General features: G+C 41.4%; 1 protein-coding gene across 10 annotated transcripts in view; it reads left to right on the plus strand.

Moving 5' to 3' along the window:
- Positions 1–16,870, plus strand: part of HUWE1 (HECT, UBA and WWE domain containing E3 ubiquitin protein ligase 1) — a 104,829-nt gene that overhangs the window by 41,368 nt on the left and 46,591 nt on the right. For 8 of the 10 annotated variants that reach the window (XM_058173344.1, XM_058173345.1, XM_058173348.1 and 5 more), the window contains 4 exons: positions 1,297–1,388; positions 1,572–1,783; positions 9,419–9,476; positions 9,990–10,202. In XM_058173344.1, coding sequence (XP_058029327.1) covers positions 1,297–1,388; positions 1,572–1,783; positions 9,419–9,476; positions 9,990–10,202 — 575 coding nt within the window. The remainder of the gene's footprint in view (positions 1–1,296; positions 1,389–1,571; positions 1,784–9,418; positions 9,477–9,989; positions 10,203–16,870) is intronic. The other 2 variants (XM_058173351.1, XM_058173349.1) reach the window with 1 other exon arrangement.

Raw genomic sequence — 16,870 nt, forward strand, 5'->3', positions numbered from 1 at the left:
TCTTATCCTGGCAATTGGCTGGAATGATTAAATTGAGCAGTGGTTCACCTAATGGAGGGCTAGAGGGCCTTAACTGGTGAAATCTAGTGGGTTCTTTTCCCCGTGGGCTTGGAGTTTTAATGTAGAATTTTATATGGAAGTATACTTTTCACATGTTTTCTGGCTCAGAATGGCAGAAAACAATTTTAATTGAAGTTGAAGGAGGATTTGGAAATTGCAAAAAAAAAGCCTGCCATTTCAAGTGGCTGTATTCACTCAATTCACTAAACCAAAATCAAAGAAATCATATTATTGCCTAGTGCAGTTTATGAGCCCAGCCATGAATCTAGCTGTTAAGCTTTCTAGCTTATATACAGACTGTTTTGTGTTGGAGCACCAGCCATCTTTAGGGAGTTTCATAGAAGGCTAAAGATGCTATTATTTCTAATGTGCAAAGATAACTGGAATTATATTTCTTTTTATAATTTGTAAGGCTGCCCAACTGTACAATGATTCTGGGCTCATACCATAAGACTTACGATGCAGCTAAAAACAAAAATTAATCTAATATTAAAAAGAAAGCAACCATTAAAAGGCAACCTTACACATAGAACCATCCAGTCTACCCAAGGCCTGGAGAAGAAATAGGTTTTTAGAGCTCTTTTTGAATATGGTTAAGTTAGACTAGGCATGAAGATATATGATGCCATAGTTGTGAATATGTATTATTGCTGCACTCACACTAATGAGTCCCCATGAAATTTAGCTAAAATACTTATATTTGGCTTTTCTGTGAATAACCCATAGAATTACAAAAAGACCCAACATTAAAATATTAAGGGAATAAAAATTTCTTAGAACTCAGTCTACTTATTCAAACCTAGGAATTTTTAAAAGTTTAGCTGTTCACCTAGAAAAAAGCAAGGAATAGGTTTTCCATTTTTATTTTTCGGAGACAGCAATTTTAATGCTTCAGGCAAGACAGCAATTTTTGAATTTCCACACATGTTGCTTTCCTGGGTCCTCACTTCTGTACCATGCAGGTTGCTACAATTGAAATTTATGAATAGTTTTTGAGGACAGTTCCAAATAGAGCATGTTGCAGTAATCCATCTGAGAATACTGTGGTCATACCTGACTGTTGGTAAGCCTCCTGCTTTAGAGCTATTGAGTTATACATTTTGGCCATTCCAGTTATTGCCTTTTAATTGGGCTGATTCATGCCAAGTGCAATAATGCCCTCATGTAGTGACTTCAGTTCTTTAAAAATGCTTATATATCTTGCATCCCCCATTCTGACTCCCATGTTTATTCTAGGAGATACTGCTTCCAATCTTGGAAGTGCTGTTGATGAGCTTATGAGACATCAGCCCACGCTCAAGACAGATGCTACCACAGCCATAATTAAGGTAAGAGGCAGGAAAATGTCCCTTGCTATACAGCGCTGTGTTTTATAACTGTCAATCCAATGAGCTTCTCAAGGTACGCATTTATCTGTTATTTGATTATTTTTTTAAAAAATCTAACTTGAAATACAGTACTATTATTCTAGTAGAAAGAGTACCAACATGTTTATATACACATTTTTGCAGTTGCTGGAAGAGATTTGTAACCTGGGCCGAGATCCCAAGTATATTTGCCAAAAGCCCTCAATTCAGAAGGCCGATGGAACGACTGCTGCTCCTCCGCCTCGTTCCACTCATGCAGCTGAGGAGGCTTCCAGTGAGGATGAAGAAGAGGAAGAAGTACAAGCCATGCAAAGCTTCAATGCCACACAGCAGAGTGAGGCAGAATCTAGTCAACAGTGAGTAAATGAAGCTAAAAGAAACAGCATGTGACAGCTTGTTTTGCCAAAATGGCCAAAAATAGCCTACTCTGCTCTTTCAGGCTACCAGCTTGGATGGAAGTCAGGTTTCTCTGACAAGAAATTGGGCAGTAATTTTTGTGTATGACAATTCTGATGAAGTTCCAGAAAACGTCTGAGCAATTTAGCCCAGCAATTTAAGGGGCTTCAGAATTTTTTTCCCCTCCAAGAAAAACCTCATACCAAATGGTAAATGTTTTTGAAAAGAGGAATGTCAAAATTGGTGGGATATTACAAGGTAGGACGGGAATAAGCTGTTTATACTGAGTCTCATGTTTGTCTCAGGTTATCTACTATTATAGTTGCTGTTTATGGCCAAAAAAATTTGTGCATAAATTTGGCTGTCCAGTCCAGTATGCAAAACAGAAAGTGTGCAAGATCACTCATGTGTTAGCAGTATGTGGGTATTTCTGTGGGTAATTTCTGAGTAGGGCATAAAACATTTGAAGTAATACCTGGGATTTCATTTAATGCTGCATTCCAAATGAAATAAGGAGCTCCTGAGAGTCTCAGTTAAACAAGTGATGAAATATGAGGGTTTGTCTGCTTTTATTGTGTCCACAGATTCCCAACCAGCAGCTTTATTTTAGTCACTCCTGGGTAGGGAAGGACCAGGGAAGCACCTATAAGGCTGCAATGAAGATTATTATAGGCATCTGTTAGATGAACTTGCTCAGATTCTGTGAACTTGACTGACAAATGATGTAACTCTGTTACCTGTTATCTGAGCTTATTAGTTCTGAGGAAGTGGAACAGGGTTTTTAGGGCTATGTCTAATATCTGTGTTCTAGATCCATGTCTTTTCTGGTTGGTCAAGGATCCTGGAAGGGGAAATGAGATTGGATCCTTGTGGTGAGTGCATCCCTAAGAGAGAGGATGGTTCCACCAGTTCTGAAAGAGGTGTTGGTTTAGCTTCTTGTCAAGAAATCATTGAAAAAAATTGAAACTGAAATACTTTGGCCACCTAATGATCCAAGCGAGGGAGACGAGGCACGTCTTGTTGAGTCTGTTTGGGATGAATTTGACCCTGTGGCTCCCGAGGACGTGGACAGGTTGTTGGGGAGGCTCCGCGCCACTACATGTTTATTGGATCCGTGTCCTTCCTGGCTGGTGCTGGCCACTCAGGAGGTGACACGAGGCTGGCTCCAGAGGATTATAAATGCTTCTTTGTTGGAAGGGGTTTTCCCTGCCGCCTTGAAAGAGGCGGTGGTGAGACCCCTCCTTAAGAAGCCCTCTTTGGACCCGGCTATTTTGGGAAATTATCGTTAGTCTCCAACCTTCGCCGTTGCGAAGGTTGTAGAGAGTGCTGTGGCGTCAGCTACCCCAATACCTGGAAGAATCCGTCTATCTAGACCTGCTCCAGTCCGCTTCCGACCCGGCTACAGCACGGAGACAGCTTTGGTCGCATTGGTGGATGATCTCTGGAGGCCAGGGACAGGGGTTATTCCTCTGCCCTGGTCCTATTAGACCTCTCAGCGGCTTTTGATACCATCGACCATGGTATCTGCTGCGCCGGCTGGGGGATTGGGAGTGGAGGCACCGCTTATCGGTGGTTCTCCTCCTATCTCTCCGACCGTCGCAGACGGTGTTGACAGGAGGGCAGAGGTCACCGCGAGGGCCCTCACTTGTGGGGTGCCGCAGGGGTCGATTCTCTCGCCTTCTGTTCAACATCTACATGAAGCCGCTGGGTGAGATCATTAGTGGCTTTGGGGTGAAGTACCATCAGTACGCTGATGACACTCAGCTGTACTTCTCCACCCCAGGTCACCCCAATGAAGTTGTTGAAGTGCTGTCCCGGTGTTTGGAAGCCGACGGGTCTGGATGGGGAGAAACAGGCTCAAGCTCAATCCTCCAAGACGGAGTGGCTGTGGATGCCGGCATCTCGATTCAGTCAGCTGCAGCTGCAGCTGACTGTTGAGGCGAGTTATTGGCCCCAAAGGATAGGGTGCGCAACTTAGGGGTCCTCCTGGATGAGCGGCTGTCGCTTGAAGATCATCTGACGGCCGCCTCCAGGGGGCCTTCCACCAGGTTCGCCTGGTTCGCAGTTGCGCCTTCCTTGATCGGGATGCCTTGTGCACAGTCACTCACGCACTGCTACCTCTCGCTGGATTATTGTAATGCTCTCTACATGGGGCTCCCCTTGAGGTGCACTCAAGGCTTCAGCTAGTCCAGAATGCAGCTGCGCTGGTGATAGAGGGAGTGTCGCGTACCTCCCATGTAACACCTCTCCTGCGCAGACTGCACTGGCTTCCTGTGGCTTTCGGGTGCACTTTAAGGTTTTGGTTATGACCTTTAAAGCGCCCATGGCTTAGGGCCTGGGTACTTACGGGACCGCCTACTGTTACCATATGCCTCCCACCGACCCGCACGCCTCACAGAGAGGGACTTCTCAGGTGCCGTCCGCCAAGCAATGTCGGCTGGCGGCCCCAGGAAGGTCCTTCTGTGGGGCTCCTACACTCTGGAACGAGCTTCCCGGTTTACGCCAAATACCTGACCTTCGACCTTTCGCGAACTGAAGACACATCTTTTATTCGCGGGGCTGGGTTAATTTTTTATGGATTTTATAGTTTTTATTAATTTTAAACGGGGTTTTAGTTTTTATAGATTTTTAAATTTTTAGGCAAATTATAATAAGTTTTTTAATTTTATATTTTATATATAGTGTCTTGTTTGTTTTTATTTGCCTGTACACCGCCCTGAGTCCTTCGGGAGAAGGGCGGTATAAAAATTTAATAAATGAAATGAAATGAAATGAAGAAAGATTCACTGGAGAAGAGCCTAATGCTGGGAAAGATTGAGGGCAAAAGAAGAACGGGACGACAGAGAACGAGGTGGCTGGATGGAGTCACTGAAACAGTAGGCATGAGTTTAAATGGACTCCAGAGGATGTTAGAGGACAGGAAGGCCTGGAGGAATGTTGTCCATGGGGTCGCGATGGGTCGGACATGACTTCGCAACTAACAACAAGAAATCATTGTTAGATCCAATGGAGTTGGATAGTTTTTGCCCCATCTCTAACCTTTTTAGACAGGGTTATTGAGAAGGTGGTTGCATTATGTTTTCAAATATCATTGTAGGAAAAGGATTATCTGAAGCTCTTTCAGTCTGGTCTGAATCTGGAGTATAGTGCTGAGGCTGCACTGTGGTTGCACATTTTGATGACCAGTGGTGGTCTTTGGATTGAGGAGCTGTACTGGTTTTCAGGTCATGGCACAGGGCTGGGCTATTTGTAGGACTACTTATCTCTGATTATTTCTGTCTATATCACTCAATCATACAGAGTAAACATGCTCCTAGTCCCATCTCTGAGACAGTGTCATTTAATAAGATCTCGACAATATGTCTTCTCTGTTGCTATGGTTGCCTTTTGAAATCAGGAGACACACACAGTTTGAGTGAGAGCTTGTTACTCAATATAAGATAGGCAGCTATATAAATGTTTTAAATATTCAGATATGTCTATGATTGTTTATTGGTTTTATTTTGGTTCTATGAGCCATGGTAGTGCAGTGGTTAGAGTGCAGTACTGCAAGTTACTTCTGCTGACTGCCAAGCTGCCTGCAATTTGGTAGTTCAAATCTCACCAGGCTCAAGGTTGATTCAGCCTTCCATCCTTCCGAGGTGGGTAAAATGAGGACCCAAATTGTTGGGAGCAATATGCTGACTCTGTACACCACTTAGGTCTGTAAAGCAGTATATAAGTCTAAGTGCTATTGCTATTTTTCTTTTTGGTTTAATTCTGGTTGTTTTTTAATTTTTATTTGTGTATGCTACCCATACTCATATAAATTACGTGTAAGGTAGCCTTTATGCATTTCTTTATTTCTTAAAACAAACACACAAATTAAAACAGCTGCAGTAGATCTCCAAATTTCATCCCCTTTCCAGAAGAGGGTATATTTTTACTTGAAAAAAAGTCATTATTGGTGAATTTGCTATCAAGATCTCTTACTTTCTCAGTACTATCTATATTAAAAGAGCAAAGATGTGCATTTCATCTTCTGGAGACAAAGTAGTAGAATCTGAGTTTCTTTTACAAATCTGATAGATGTTTTGGGCTTCCATGTCTGAACTGATTTTGGAAATTGCAGCTTCAGTATAGAGTTGATACATATTTTCTAACTTATTTTTCTATTTTACTTTAAATTTGGCTACATAGATGCCTTTGCCAGCTCAGGTTTTATAATCCCCAAATGTTTTTGAAATGATAAAAAAGGACAAAAAGCAAATATACTGACAGTGAATTTGTCCTTTATTTCTTTTTCTTCTTTGAGGAGGAAATGTAAAAATCACTTAGGCAAAACAAAGCCTAATGGTGCGATGATAATTTAGTTAGATTTCAAATCTGACTAGGTTTTTACCCATCTGTATCACAATCTTTCATATGCATATTAGGAAATAAATTTCTCTGTTTTTCCAGTGGATCCCTGTTTGCAAATAAATGTGAATTATCCCTTCCTTCTCCATGTCTCTGTAGTGTGTTATAGGTTTTCATGAGAAGATGCATTTCCTCCCCTCTCCAGGAAGAATCTGTGTCAATTTTTATTTAAAAATTTTATCTAAAAAAATAGACAATGTTTGTAATAAAGGATCACTAGCTGTTATGAGTTGTGAGCAAGGCTAGCACATTGATCAGATGTTACTGTTAATTGTTTGTATATGATTCAAGTGCAGTCAAATAATATTTATGGATTATGTGCCATCGTCAGTATTGATTCCACTGGGCAACATTTTTTTCTCAAAAATTGTACTTCTTTAAAAATTTCTAGTGATTATAATAGATGTTTTCAAATTCAAGACAAATATTATTTCAGATTCATTGTATCACTTAGAAACCTTGAGAAATATCAAATTAACTTTCAATGACTATTATGTATTTAATGACATAATGTTTCTGACACTGCATGAGGCCTAAAAGTGTTTTGCTGCTGATTTTCATTTGTACTCAGTGTTTGATGTATCTCACTCCAATGTCCAACAATAGTTAACCAGCATTGATGGATTACCTGAAACCATTTTTTCATTGTGGCAGTGTCCTAGTAAAACCTTTCTTCATATTCATCATTTACTGCACCTAGATTTTTGTGAAAGAAGTCAAGGGTGATTGCAGAAAATGAATCTTCAGTTGCATGTTGTACTTCATGATCTTGTTTGCTGTAAAAAAAAATTGTGAACCAGCTGAATGTAATTTGGTTCTCTGTAGTTCCCAAGAAAATTCTGAACAACATCCTTGAATGCTTTCCAGGCTGTCTTCTCTGGCCCTGCTAACAGGTCCTTCAGTGGTGGTTGTTGATGATATATCTGATTTGTAGGCCAACAAAAATTCCTTCCTTAATCTTGGCATCAGTTATTCTTGAAAGTGTCTGTCTCAAATAACAAAAAGCTTTCACCTTCCTTATTCAGCGCTTTCACAAAATTCTTCATCAGTCTGAGTTTTATGTGAAATTGAGGCAAAAATATCTTTGTCAGGCCAACAAGTTGTTCAAGTGCTACATTTTCTGTCCTGGAAATAAATTCTTTCAGAGTGGTCATTTTTTTTTAATGTAATGCTACTGTCCCACAACTGGCACAACTGTCCCTCTGTCCTTCTGTCTGTTTCTGGCCAGCCAGACAGCACCACATTTAGTAATCACCCATCTCCCTCACAGAGGGACTCTAGGCAGTGTGCAAGTAAAATATTAACATATAAATCAAACTTAAAATTTAAAACAGAAGCAAGGGTAATTAAAGTTGACATTAAAAGTTAATTAAAAGATGGGAGGGGGCTTCCAGGATACTAACCAGACCCAAGACTGCATGTTCATATGTGAATGGTAGTTAAGTATACCATGACAAGTTTTAATTCAGGTTGGTCTTGGAAAAATAAGTCCACTGAATTATTAATGTTCACAGAATACCTCCTCTCAAATTCTCTTTTAAGCAAAACTAATTACATTAATTTCCAAATAGTTTTTGTTTTATTAGTATAATAAATATCAAGTCTTTTTTACTCTTTAAAGTATTATCTCTAATCGGAAAGATCAGTTTTGGAATGGTTAAAGCAGCCTCTTCCCTTAGACTCTATTTGACTGCTCCAAAAGCTATTCCTAGTTGTTTCCACGTGCTATTTTGACAGTTCAGAAGAGATGCTCATAGGCATTCCTGTACGCTAATATAGACCTGTTTTGAAAGATTTCAGCAGCACTATGAATCAGAGGCTGAAGCTTCATAATACTTCTTGTAGAGAAAAAAAAATAGAATTATTTGATTTGATAGAACTTCAGGGACCTATAACACAGCAAATGTGATATTTCTGAAGACAAAAAGTTTCCAGAGCCAACAAATGGACTGGGATGTAATGTCCCTTTAAGCATTTTTAGCAGAGTGCGCCTGCTCTCTGGCACCCTGATCTCAGCTTGTGAGAACCTTGCTAAGAGGCTGTCTTGGCTCACTGTTTGTTTGGCAAAGTCTCCTACAGCTCCTGAGCGCCTGCCAGCTGTTTCTTTGTAAACTTCTGAACTCTGAAATTTTCTGTCTATGGGACAATTTAACCCCATCAGCTCCTCATTTATAGGAGTTGTGCTGGGTGATGCTGGGGGAAAATGCAACACTGGTATTCAGCATTTGAAACCAGCTAATTCAGGGACATCATGGTGCTTTGCGAGGAAAGGAAAGCAGAATATCGGGGTTGTGGGAGGGAAAGGCTTTCCCTCCCAGTTTTGTTTTGTTTTTGTTTTTTAATATAACTAGTTCATTACTTTAAAGGCAGCCTGGATTCAACACTTTTTTGGCTTCCCCATTAATACAAAAATTTTGTTTTGAATTAAGATTCTGCAATCCTTATGTTGTCCTTCTTGAAAGTAAAAGTAAGACCTTTATATTTTTAAGGTCTAGAAACAGTTAAACTTCTCCTAGCTTCAGGGAGGAGGCCATGTTTCTTCTGGCTAAAGTAGCAGGGCCGGATTTCCTTTTGGCTTGTCTGCTGCCATGTGGCAGGTGCCTAGTGGGACTGGAGTAGCCCCAATATCCTCCCCTCACCCACCTCCCCGCCCTGCATTTTGCTTGATCCCTCCTTGCTTACATCAGACATTTTCTTCTTATCCCGACCAAATTCTGTACGGAGCATGCTCTTTACGTCACTCTCCGATTCTTCCCCTTCTCTCTCTCCTGCCTGGCTCCATTTTACTGCAGAACTCCATGGCGCCTGGCAGTCAACCATTTAACGGGTCTTGCCATATTCCCATTTTTAATCCGGTTCAAGGCCTCTGGCCAAAATGGACAGTATTGCTTCATTCCTCCCCTTGCCGTTTCTTTTTTTCTTTTCCCCTTCAGTCCTGATTCCTTTTGTCGTTTTGATGCCGCTTTTGGCACATTATTGCTGCAGTCCAGGTGCAGAGCTGCCCTATGGATATTTTGTGTTAAAAGAGGCTGGATGAGTAATAGTTCCGCCCTTTTTTCACTCTTATCTCTTTGGAAAACTTTAATGGAAGAAAGCTTTGCATAAAATCTAAAATGTGAGTGTAGGAGATCACACGTGTCCGTTGTAAAAAAAAAAAATGGAAGGTTTGCAGTGATCGTAATTTTCCCTCTTTCTAGGGTCGTTGGGACAGAAGAACGGATACCAATTCCTCTCATGGATTACATCCTTAATGTGGTAAGTTCTTGAACAGTAGGTGGAGCTTAACATATACTTTTCCAAGGTATTTATGAAAAATATTAATATTTTCCGCTGTAACATTTCTATCAAAATACTTGATAAGATTTTCAAACTATAACAGGGCAGGAGTTCAAAAATGTAATAGCTATCTCAAATTCTTGTTAAAATAATACTGCTGTGCTGGTTCTGCTGTTGAGTTGGATGGTATCCTTAAATTACCATAGTTTCAGATGTTGAAAGAAGAGGTTTCTATTTTGATTTTGATACTTGTGTTCTGAGAATGTTATAAAATTACCCAAAACCTTATTTTTGGCCTTAATGTTCTTGCTATTTAAAAAGTTGGATGGATTTGATTTTGATAGCATATATTCCAGAATTTGTTAAGGAACTACTGAATTAAGAAGTTGTTCTGTTTTCCATACCCCTTGATGTAGAATTTTAGCTGTTTCTAGAACTGTAAAAAAGCTTAATTCTTTTCTTCCCTCTTTTGTCATTTTTCTGTCTCCCCAGATGAAATTTGTGGAATCGATCCTCAGCAATAATACTACAGATGACCATTGCCAGGAATTTGTGAATCAGAAGGGTCTGCTGCCCCTTGTGACCATCTTGGGCCTGCCCAACTTGCCCATAGACTTCCCCACTTCAGCAGCCTGCCAAGCTGTGGCTGGAGTCTGCAAATCCATATTGGTAAGGAGGAGAATACAACATTTCCCTTTCCAGAAGGTAATTATCACTGCCATTGAGTTGGAAGTATACTCAGACTTCTGGAAATCCTACTCTTAATTCCCCCGTGCACCTGTTACAGGCTTGGGTTGATTGCATCATTGTAGATGACGGCGCTTATTAGGTTTGCGAAATTTACCAAAGGATCATGGTTGCTTTTTTTCTAGCAATCTTATTCCCTTAGATTCAGAATTGTCCTATATAGTATATTACCATAAAATGTCTAGTATAGGAAGAATCCATTAATGGGATGAAGCCATAGAGCTTGTCCAATTAGGATGAATTCAAAGGAGAAAATCAAAGAGAAAGAAGCAAAGTCTCTGAGCATAGAGATCTATAATTACCAAGAATATGGTATTTTTGATTCACAAAATGTGTGAAATAGTAAGATTCTCAGTTTGTTGGTATGTTTTATTTAATATACAGGTTTACACCCTTATACTTGCACATACACACCTGCAAGTCTAGGAGTCCTTTACAGTTTTGGTTTGGGAATAAATATATTATGAAGGACAAGAAATCTGTAGTCTCCCAGATGTTGCTGAACTGCAACTCTGTATTGTTTAGTATATTGGCGGGCACTAGTAGATTTTGTGGTACAATTGACACCCTCCCCATAATTTTTAGGGGATAGGGCAACAGTGAGCTGTTATACAGTTTTTGCCTGTTCAGTATGAATTTTGGGAACAAAGTAAGGTTCACTTAACTGCAAGAATGAATGTAGGAAGTGTGCAAAGTATAAATGAAGTAAGTCATATCCATTTCTCAGATTTTCATGATTTATACCAATTGTAATATTCCTCTTTTGGAATTGTGCAATTTGGGAAATAGTAGTCCAGAATTTTAAAACTGACTAATAGTTGGCTTTTATGATGAAACTCTCTTCATGAGAGGAAACTGCCATTTTAAGTCAAAACAGCTTTAGCAAACATAAGGATTGATTCAAGCAACATGACTGCTGAGTGCAGTACAATGGGAATCCATCCGTAGATTACTAGTAATGTCATATTTAGGGATCTGCATAATATTTACACGCGATCCTTGATTTACAACCATTCATTTAGTGACTGTTTTTAAAGTTAACGGCACTGAAAAAAGTGACTTATGATCATGTTTCACACTTAACTGTTGCAGCATCCCATGGTCACATGATCAACATTAAAACGCTTGACATCTGGCATGTATTTATGATGGTTGCAGGGTCCCAGGGTCATATGTTCATCTTTTGGGCTTTGTGCTAAACAAAGTCAATAGGAAAGCTAGATTCACTTAGCAATCATTCACAACAAGTGCATTGATTCACTTAACAACTGTGGTAAGAAATATCATAAAATGGGACAAATCTCACTTAACAACTGTCTTGCTTAGCAGCAGAAATTTTGGGTCCATTGTGGGCATAACTTATAGAACTACCTGTACAAGCAAACCATCATGGAGCTCTCACTTGTCTATGTCATAAACGTTATTTGCCAGAGCTCAAATTAAGTGTTAGAATCAGGGCATAATCCTGTAATGTTTGAATAAAAGTATATGCAGTTTCTTCTGAGGATGTTTAGAGCTCTCTACTCTCCACAGATTATGTATGTGTGGAAATATCCTGACCACATACCAAATGTTACTGTTTTTAGGCAGGTTTGAGGTTGATCAAATTCCCTACCACTACTAACTAAGCATTAATACTGTAAAATGGAAAATTATTATTATTATTATTATTTATTATATTTGTATACCGCCCTTCTCCCGAAGGACTCAGGGCGGTTCACAGACAAAAAACAACAACAACAGAAAACATATAATAGATTAAAAACAGCTAAAGAATAGATAGTTGAATTCAATTGATGCTCTGACTTTTGAATACAAATTTAAAACCTCATTTAAACCCCTTTTTTAAAAATCCCAATTTAAAAAACTACATTCAGGCTAGTCCTGCTCTTCGAAACAGCAACGTCTTCAGCTCGCGGCGGAAGGACTTGAGATCGGGGAGTTGACGAAGCCCCAGAGGGAGCCTGCCCAGAGGTAGGGGCCCCACAGAAGGCCCTCCCCAGAGGTCGCCAGCCGACATTGTTTAGCTGACGGTATCCGGAGGAGTCCCTCTGTGAGAGCGCACTGGTCGGTGAGAGGCTAATGGTGGCAGTAGGCGGTCCCGTAAATATCCCGGCCCTAGGCCATGGGCGTTTAAAGGTGATGACAAGTACCTTAAAGTGAACCCGAAGACCACTGGGAGCCAGTGCAGGTTACGCAGGAGGGTGTTACATGGGAGCCAAAGGTGCTCCTCTATCACCCGCAGCCGCATTCTGGACCAGTTGGAGTCTCCGGGCACACTTCAAGGGAGCCCCATGTAGAGAGCATTACAGTAGTCCAGGCGGATGTAACAAGGGCATGAGCGACCGTGCATAAGGAAGCCCGATCCAGAAAGGCGAACTGGCGATCAGGCGAACCTGATGAAAGGCTCCCTGGTGACGGCTATCATATGATCTTCTAAAGACAGCCGTGCATCCAGGAGGACGCCCAGATTACGAGCCCTTTCCGTGGGGGCCAATAGTTCGCCCCAATGGTCAGTGATGGAATTAGCTGACTGTACCGGGCCGCCGCATCCACAGCCACTCGGTCTTGGTGGGATTGAGTCTGAGTCTGTTCCTCCCCATCCAGACCCGCACGGCCTCCAGGCACTGGGACATCACTTCAACAGCCTCGCTGGGGTGGTTAGGTGGAAATATAGAGCTGAGTATCATCAGCGATAGATGACAACTCACCCCAAGACCACGGATGATCTCACCCAGCGGCTTCATATAGATGTTGAACAGAAGAGGCGAGAGAACCGACCCGCGGCACCCCACATAAGAGGCGCCTTGGGGTCGATCTCTGTCCCCGTCAACACCGCTCTGCGACCGGTCGGAGAGGTAGGAGGAGAACCACCGATGAACAGTGCCACTCACTCCAAGTCCTCGAGTCGGCGCAGCAGGATACCATGATCGATGGTATCAAAAGCCGCTGAGAGATCTAATAGGACCAAGACAGAGGAACAACCTCTGTCCCGAGCCCTCAAGAGATCATCAACCAGCGCGACCAAGGCTGTTTCCGTGCTGTGACCAGGCCGGAAACCGGACTGGAATGGATCAAGATAGACAGTTTCATCCAGGTACTGGGGCAACTGTCGTGCAACCACACTCTCGACAACCTTTGCCAAAAAGCGAAGGTTGGAGACTGGACGATAATTTGCTAAACTAGCTGGGTCAAGGGAAGGCTTCTTGAGGAGGGTTTCACCACCGCCTCTTTCAAGGCGGCAGGAAAACACCTCCATCAAAGAAGCGCTCACGATTTTCTGGAGCCAGCCTCGTGTCACCTCCCGGGTGGCCAATACCAACCAGGAGGGACACGGGTCCAATAAACATGTGGTCGCATTCAATCTCCCCATTAACTTGTCCATGTCCTCAGGGATCACAGGATCAAACTCATCCCAGATAATAACATCAAGACCTGCCTCCCCACCCCGTCCGGATCCACCCAGTCTGTGTCCAACCCTTCCCGAATCTGAGCGATTTTATCAAACAGATATTGTCCAAATTCCTCAGCTCGACCCTTTAAGGGATCTTCTACCGCTCCCTGATGGAGGAGCGAGCGGTCACCCTAAACAGGGCGGCTGGGCGATTATCTGCTGATGCAATGAGGTTGGAAAAATACTCCTGCTTTGCCAGCCTCATCGCCACAAGATAGGTCTGAATTTGAGACCTAACTAGTGTCCGGTCAGATTCGGATCGGCTGGCCCTCCAGATACTCTCTAGGCGTCTTTTCCGGCGCTTCATCTCCCTCAGCCCCTCGGAGTACCAAGGGGCTAAACGAGATCGACACCGGGTCAGAGGCCGCAAAGGCACAACTCGATCTAGAGCGCCAGCCGCCGCCCGATCCCAGGCGGCAACCAGAGCTCCAGCCGAGTTGTGGGCCAAATCCTCAGGGAATAGCCCAAGCTCCGTCTGGAACCTTTCAGGGTCCATCAGGCGCCTGGGACGGAACCAGCGAGTCGGTTCCGTCTCCCTGCGGCGGGGATCGGCGGTTCGAAAGTCCAGCCGAAGGAGCGAATGATCTGACCATGACAAGGGTCTAATAACTAACTCCCCTAATTCCAGATCATTCAACCACTGTCCAGAGACAATGATGTTTACTCATTCATTGAACCAGCAGGTTCAACATTTTTATGCTGGACATAATATTGCCTCTTCAGAAATCCCTTACAATTGAATAAAAATAGATCCGAAAAAATCAACACAATATATCAATCTATCAAGCATCATGAATAATCCTTCTTTCACTAAAAAGCCCACATTTTTTAATATTTACCCTAGATTAAATTTCATTTAGCACAGATTTTTCAAATAATGCTGATTAGCAACTGCAGGGCTAACAGTCTAGGTGTGTTGTGTTAATAGCATCCCAACAAGATGCCTCCCAACAAGGTGGCATACTCTGAAATTGCAAGGAGTCAACAGTACAAGCAGGTTCAGTGCGATCTTATATTATTGGCAAGATTAATCTGTTCCCTCCCTTTGAACTATAGGCAGTAACGATAGCAACAACAACCCACTACCTTGTGAGTTCATCAGGCTTGACACTGAGATTCTGTGACCAAGTCTTGTAAGCATTCCGTATGAAATGCATGCCTAGCTGAACACCCGTGTCTGTTGGAATCCAGATTCTCAGGGCAAGCAGAACATCTATAGCGATACAGTTGGTACAGTGAATACAGTTGGATGTATAAATTTAAGCGCCCCCCCTCAAAAAAAATTATATAGTTCAGTGCATCCCTAAGCGAGCAGCTGATGCTATCTGGTACAAAGTTAAATCTGGTATCTTTCTACAAATTGGAATGCATATTTTCTATTCATGGACAATTATTTACAAATTCAGAATAAAAAGAAAGTAAATTACCGCCCAGAGCCCCTCTTTGAGAGAGATGGGAAATTAATAAGTCTGTGAGAGAGATGGGCAATTAATAAGTCTGATATATATAAATAAGATAAATAGATGGAGAAGTTTGGATGTCCTTTCATTTAGAATATTGTCATATCTCCTTTGTCAGAAACAGCTTCCAAACATTTCTTATACCCAACTAAGAGTCTATTCTTGCTTTTAGAATTTTTTTTTTACTCTTCTTATAAAAATAGTCTAGTTCGAAATTATTCAGTTCCCTTTACATGTCCCCTGTGCTTGATATTTTCATATAGCCTTCATCCCGAAGAGATTTTGAAATTCATTCCAAAACTTTCCTTTTCTTCTATGTAGAGCCAAAAGAGCTCTGCAAAAAAGAGAGGGAAATAAATCCGAAAGCAAGTACATAAAGTGTGATCAAGAATGCTTAAGCCTTTGTATAAAACTGTACTCAGACAGTCTTTACTTAGCAACTACAATTGAGTCTGGCAACTCCAATCTCTAGTGGAAAATCACGTGACCATGATGGGCTTACAACTACACGTCTCCTTCGGCCATTAGTGAAGCACCACGGTCACTAAGGTAAACATGTGACCGTGTCTTAAGATGTTATACGCCAGTTGCGAAGCATACAAATGGTGAGCATGTGATTTCAGAAGGCTATTTTTCTGCACAGTTGAAACTTTGAATAGTCACTAAATAAGGTGATTGGTAAGCAAGGACTACCTGAATTCATAATTATTGCATGTTGTTCTGAAAGGAATAGTGATATAACACCTGGACCTTTTGTCATTCTCCAGTTTGGGTTTATAGTGGCTGGTCAGTAATACATCATGTATCCTATTGCTTATCTAAGGTATGTGCTTTCATTTGTGCTAAGCAAAGATGCTGTGAATTTTTAATAAAAAAAATTGAATTTTTGCATCCTAGGGCAGTGTAAATGTCCCAGGAATTTTGTGTTCAGCCACCCAGAGATGCTGTATTTTCTTCAGATTTCTTGGTAAAAAGGCTAATTTGGCTTTTAAATAACAAATTGACACTTGTGGATCGAGAAAACATGCATTACAGTAGCAATCTATAGATCTGCGTGTTCACCTGTATAGTCTTATCTTTCCACAGATTTTTGATATGGGCATTGATATGATTATTGTATTTCACTGGAAAGGATATTTTTAGGAATGCAGTTTGGCTTCAGAACCTAATTGTCTCTCTCAGCATGTACAACATTTTCTTTTCAGGAAGGCCATATTTTAGTGGGCAATTTTGGAATGATAGTAATTAAATTTGGTAATAGATAGACTCTTAGGGCAGTTATTTCCTTTTTCTTCATTCGGTGGATCGGATCTGAATTTGGCTTTTATATATGATTGTTTATCTTAAGGGGGCTGTTTCTTTACAGATCCATTCATGTACAGGTAGCCTTTGATTTACAACTGTTCATTCAGTTGTTGAACGAACTGAAGAAGCTGCTTAAATGAGAAATGAAACATCTTAAAGAAAAATTGAAAAGTCCAGTTTGCCTTTTTTTAAAAAGCCACCTTTGGGTCAGGGACTACCTGTACAATAACACAATCAGAAGGGATTCAGTATATAATCAATCAAAGATTCTGTCCTACCACAGACAGGGTTTATGCATAATGTTGGCTGGAAGGCATAATTTATCTTCTTTCCTTGCTGGGGGAGCTACAGAAAATAGGGTCAGACATATTATGATACCACCAGCACAGGTGAAATTGAAATCCTTG

Source organism: Ahaetulla prasina, chromosome 2, assembly GCF_028640845.1.
Source record: "Ahaetulla prasina isolate Xishuangbanna chromosome 2, ASM2864084v1, whole genome shotgun sequence".
In the NCBI taxonomy this organism is placed as follows: domain Eukaryota; kingdom Metazoa; phylum Chordata; class Lepidosauria; order Squamata; family Colubridae; genus Ahaetulla; species Ahaetulla prasina.